Source organism: Lolium rigidum, chromosome 3, assembly GCF_022539505.1.
Source record: "Lolium rigidum isolate FL_2022 chromosome 3, APGP_CSIRO_Lrig_0.1, whole genome shotgun sequence".
Classification (NCBI taxonomy): Eukaryota; Viridiplantae; Streptophyta; class Magnoliopsida; order Poales; family Poaceae; genus Lolium; species Lolium rigidum.
The window spans coordinates 284,947,127-284,952,445 of record NC_061510.1 but is presented as its reverse complement, the minus strand read 5'-3'; the positions used below and the strand labels follow the sequence as shown (position 1 = coordinate 284,952,445).

At 45.7% G+C, this 5,319-nt stretch overlaps 1 protein-coding gene across 1 annotated transcript; it reads right to left on the bottom strand.

Annotated features, from left to right (window-relative positions):
• Nucleotides 1-338: 338 nt before the first annotated feature.
• LOC124696614 (PHD finger protein At1g33420-like) lies at nt 339-4,892 on the bottom strand. The gene is made up of 6 exons (XM_047229319.1): nt 4,804-4,892; nt 3,344-3,732; nt 2,382-2,499; nt 1,971-2,192; nt 1,237-1,848; nt 339-1,146 (listed from the first exon to the last, which is right to left on the bottom strand). The coding sequence occupies exons 1-6, from the start codon at nt 4,890-4,892 to the stop codon at nt 339-341; spliced, it is 2,238 nt and encodes a 745-aa protein (XP_047085275.1).
• Nucleotides 4,893-5,319: the final 427 nt, after the last annotated feature.

Sequence of the window (5,319 nt, the reverse complement as noted above, 5' to 3'; positions counted from 1 at the left end):
CAAGACCGTAGTGTGTAACAGCTAGATATTGGTTCAAGTTGTCTTGTTTTCTTCAAGTTAAGGTAGAGGTCTTATTTTCAGTATCATCTTTCTAAACAGTTTCTACTTATTTTCAGTATCATCTTGACAAACTGTTGTGATGCTAATGTGGACAACATTGGTTGGTGGAGGACAAAGCAAATCTACTCATGCTCAAGGGCTACCTTTATTCAAATGTACATCAACATTGCATACTGGTAAGTTTCTCATTAGTAATGAGCCAGAAGAATAAAACTAGCAGTAGTCATCAAAAACTTGCATATTCATTTTAGGAACACTTTCTTGTCAATATGTACATGTTAACGGATATGAGACCTCCACAAGCCACCACTGGCATGACTAAAAGAGCCAGTAGTCTTACATCTCTTGTTAGAGAAACTACTATACATTTTGGGCTTGTGGAGTAATTTACATGATGCACATACATATCTCTTTGGCACCTGATCAAAATCACTAATCCCAGCGCACCTAGTGTGCTGCCACACATGGCACGAGTCACAAGATAGCATTCTCTCGCCATCATCATCCATGGCTCCACATGAACAATTAACTGTCCATTTGTCAACACCCCTCTCCATCCGATATATTGCAACCCTGCGCTCACCTCCTACACACTTGCCTTGGATGTGAACAGTCCCTTTTGCTCCAAATAAGAGCTTGACTTGAGTTGTGTCACCTGCAGTTGGACAGTCAAGAAGCTGGTTTGGCACAAAGCTCTGTAACATCAAATACACATCTCGAAATGTCCTCATAGCCTCCATCTTCAGATCAGCAACAGTAGCTGTTTGAGGAAGTGTTAGAAGCTCTGCTGGGAGGCTGGGTGGATCATCAACCTGATCCAATAGATCCAATTGGCACCAGATGTGCAACACAGATTGGTTTTGAGGCAAGAAATCCTCTTCCAAGTCATAATGATTCAAGAACTGCTTGCAGTCCAAAAGGATCATGGCAGATCTCTTGGCCTGATCATGAATTTGTTCTGGCTTGTAAGGATGCATTGTATGAGGGCAGAGGAGAGCATCATAGAGAAACTTGATGTCACGCAGAAGGTGTTCCTGGGTTGGCAAGCTCGCATTCTTTGGTGGCAACATGGTTTCATTTGTGAGCCTGCAGTGAGAAGAAAAAAGTTAGGCATTTGATCATAATACAAGAACTAGTATACTATGCAACTGACAACAAAATATCAGCGTCACCAACCTGTACTCTATTGTGTTTGTCTCGCTGTTGCAACGAACTACTACAACCATCCCATCAAAGGTTCTTGTACCACTAATGGTCTTGAGGCAGTAATCAACCAGCTCTGGTGAACCAATTGGATGGGCTGTTGCTGCCTTTAGGCTTCGCATAGCCACCCAATTATCTGCAGCACGGAGAACTTTCAGAGCAACATCTACTGCTCGCTTTATTTCCTCATCAGTCCAGTTTCCCTCTCTCAAATTGACATCATATACTATTTCCTTTTTGTGCATCGTTACAAGGTGGTTGTGCACACTTTTGTTAGCAACAAGCCCCAAAACATAGAGGAACAAATCACGGAATGTGGTGAGGGGGCGCTTTGAGAGGGATTGATAGAAAGCAATGGTATCCTGCAGTTGGTTTCGAGGAGACCGAGAGTGAGGGAATAAGTGGGACAGTGGCACCGACGAGAGGTTTTCAATAGCTTTGCAGTAGGTTTCAGATGTGATTCCAAAGCTCCCACTGCCAAGTTTGAATCCCCACTGCCCATACCAAGAACAGCCGGTGGCGACAGCATGTAAAACCCGGTAGTCAACTTCAAACTTTTTCGAGACATCCATCACTGAGACCTTCCTGAAATTTATCATGTACTTGTTAGTATCACTTCCCAATACATTAGGAAAAAGTACAGAAAGAGATAGAGCTCGTGTTTTTTTTAACAATACACAAGTTCACGTAAATTTGCCTTTCATTACCTGACTCGGAGGTATCTGCAAAGACGATCCCAAAAGTCCATCAGTTGGTATCCTGTCAATAAGCTGGAGCCACCTTGATGACCGTTAATCCGTACAAGGTGTCCAAACCCATTTTCATGAACTGTGCTGTGCAGCAAATGACTTGGATTGTCAATCTGCACATAGTCCCAATCTTCCGATTCATCAGGGGCGAACCCAGAACCATGACTGCATGACGGACACCTAATAATTGCACAACGAGATTAAACCATTGTCATATCTGAAGATACCATTGCAGTTCACAATATAGCTTTATTTGCCATCAAAATTCCTGTTGCGGTCTTTTTCCACTGATATTCTTGTCACATTTATTTGCAGTGATGTTTTTGCTTTATTAGATTGTTAATACTGAGCATTGGTGATAGAACCAACCTTGTTTGAAACAATTCAACCATGAGACCACAACGCCGGCAGGTTTTGCATCTGGGCATGTTGTCATTCCGAATTATGAAGTGGTACTTCTTTCCACAAACAGGGTGCCTGCTCCAGCCTATCAAAGTTGAACAAATGTGGTGACGTTAATTTTCATCTCAAGTTGCAAATTTTATCAGCAATTATCACCATCAGGCATCAGCTATTCACATGTGGAAAGTTCATGTGATGAAGAAAAATGACTGTTCATCTCATCAGCAGATATGGTTTTAATCTCGGAAGCAAACACTGTAGATTGCAGATCAATTTAGAACAAGTTTTTGAGGACATTTAGTTGTAATTAGTCAAGTGTTGTGTTGAAAGAGCAGATATGCCATTTAGTCAGGCAAGTTGGCCTGCCAATATCAGGTGGGAATAGGCTGTTCGAGATTTTTTATTTGTCCAGCCTCAATATGGTTTTTCCTCTCTTTTCCTTTCTTTCTTCTCTCTTTTTTGGCCCTGTGTATCCCATTCTCATGAATAATTTGTCTCGAAAGACATTATTTAGTCATAATCAGCCAAAAAGGCGGCAATTGCGGTCTTCATGATCAGGTGCAGGTAGATTTAAAAACGAGAGATGCAGAGATACGAAAGTCTTTACTCTGTCGAGATTGCCAAATCTAGTATTTCACTCATGTGGGCATGCATTTATACATATTTACAGCATCCACAAGAAGAATAAAAAAAATCTATAAACCTGAATACTCTTCACACACTACAGAGAACACTCTCATTATTCTCAAATCTACAGCTAATCCTCCTAACAGGCTAGCTATAAACTATTAATAAGATCTACAGATCAACAGGAAAAGAAAAAGGCCAAACACATGACACGGTCTGCTATACTAATCCGACGAGCATGCTGGAACAACAAACATACTACTAGAGCACGCCGGAACGACTCAAAGACGACACACACTTACCGGCAACAGTACAGTGGTCACAGTGGACGCGCCTGGCCCTGGGCACGTCCTCCTCGACGACCTCCATGACCACGACCGCCGCCTCGCCGTCCCCGCCCACACGGAACCCCACCTGCCACGTCACAGCAGCGTCACCCAGCACAGCCTCCTGCCCCCACTCGGCGGGCGAGGGCGGCGGCGCCTGGGCCGCGTGGTGGGCCAGGAACCCCCGCACGTTGGCGCGGAACGTGGCGGCGGCGGCCCGCTCCTTGGCGCCGGGGAAGGCCCGCATGTCGAGGAGGCAGGGCTCCGCCGTGACCCGCGTCCGCCGCGCCCGCTTCGTCGGCCGCCCGTGCACCGCCATCGCTCGACGCCGGCGAGGAGAGGCAGATCCGGGGACGAATGGCGCGCTCGAGGCGGGTTAGATCCGATCGGGTTGGGGAAATTTTTGAACTGGCGGTTTGGGTTTTGGCAGCGCGGGGAGTCGGGGGATTTTGGGATCGCGCCGAGGAGAGATTCGAATAATTTTTGAGATGAGATCAGATCGTGGTGGATGGGTTGTTGATAAGGTCGGGGGCTGGGATATTTATATCGGTGACGGAAGTTGTGTGTCCGTGTGTGTTTATAGGTCGGTTTGTGGGAGAGAATTACGTGTTTGCCCCTCGTGGACTTCGAGGAGTCGCGAGCGAACACGTCAGCGGTGTTTGATGATGGAAGGGTTGTAGCGGGAAAGTCGGGGAAATTTCGGGGCAAGGCGGGACCTACCATGGTTTTGACGTGTTTTGGGGGCATCTGGGCTTGGGCTGCGGAACGGATGGGAAGCCTGAAACGGATACGAAGATGGACCGGGTCGGAGTGTCGGGCTTGATTCGATTTGGAGTACTACCAAATCTGACAATAGCCGTTGAATTTGGAATGCTTTTCTTTAAAAAAATTTTTTGGAATGCTTTGTTTGGGTAACAGGATTTCAAAAAAAAAACAGGATTTGCTGATTTCGTTGAGCTTTGGTAAAGTTTGCTTGCCGCCCATATTTAGATATGTCAAATCGTGGCTATTTTTGGCAGCAGACGGAACTATTACGCAAGCAACCAAACACCATCGATCCAAAGTTGCATTACGAGTCTTCGGTTGAATCGGTCTATAAAAGTGTAAGTTTAGGCTTGTTGTTGTCGCTTTGAAAAGTCTTTTTCCCGAGGAAACTTGGGACCATATGTTAACCATTTTTAAAAATGGAGGGTGCGACCCCTTGCCTCTGCATCGAATTGATACACACAACCTTTATTGCATTTTATATTAAAATATTCAACAAATGAATGACAAACAACATACGTACATCACAAAACTCGAAGCAACCACACAACACCTACAAACTCAACAATAGACGAAAAACTGTGTCAACAGGACCACCATGTGCACAGGAAACGAAATCAATCCACCAGCTAGGAACCGAGAACAATAGCATACCCGAAACGAGAGCATACATCCGGATTAGCAGACTCTTGCTTGGTGAGCACCTAATGTACACACGACATAAGTCGTCGCCGTCGTCGAACCTCCGAGCAATCTTCATCGTTAAGATCCGCATGAACTTCGCCGAAACGGATGCTAGACAGCGCCCTCTCCCCCCATCCCGGCCCTCCACACGTACATCAACCACATCCGCCACCGGGACCCGTTAAACCATGCCGCCGAGACCCATCGTCATAAGCGCAATAGAAACACGCTAGCTGCTCCACCCCCAGACCACTCTAGTCGCCCACTCCAAACACGATGCCCTCGAGAGGGGGTAAAGATGTTAGACATCGCCATCATCTGATCCAGGAGACCCAGATCTAGGATTTCCTCCGAAGCATCCCGAGTGTAATGACGAGAGGAGCAAAGATGATGTTTTCGACAAGGTAACAACACCAAGCGAGAGTCGTCGATCTTTAATGATTCCAATGGTTGTCTCTATGAGAGTAAAAATGAAAGGTACACGAAGGAATGTAACTGATATA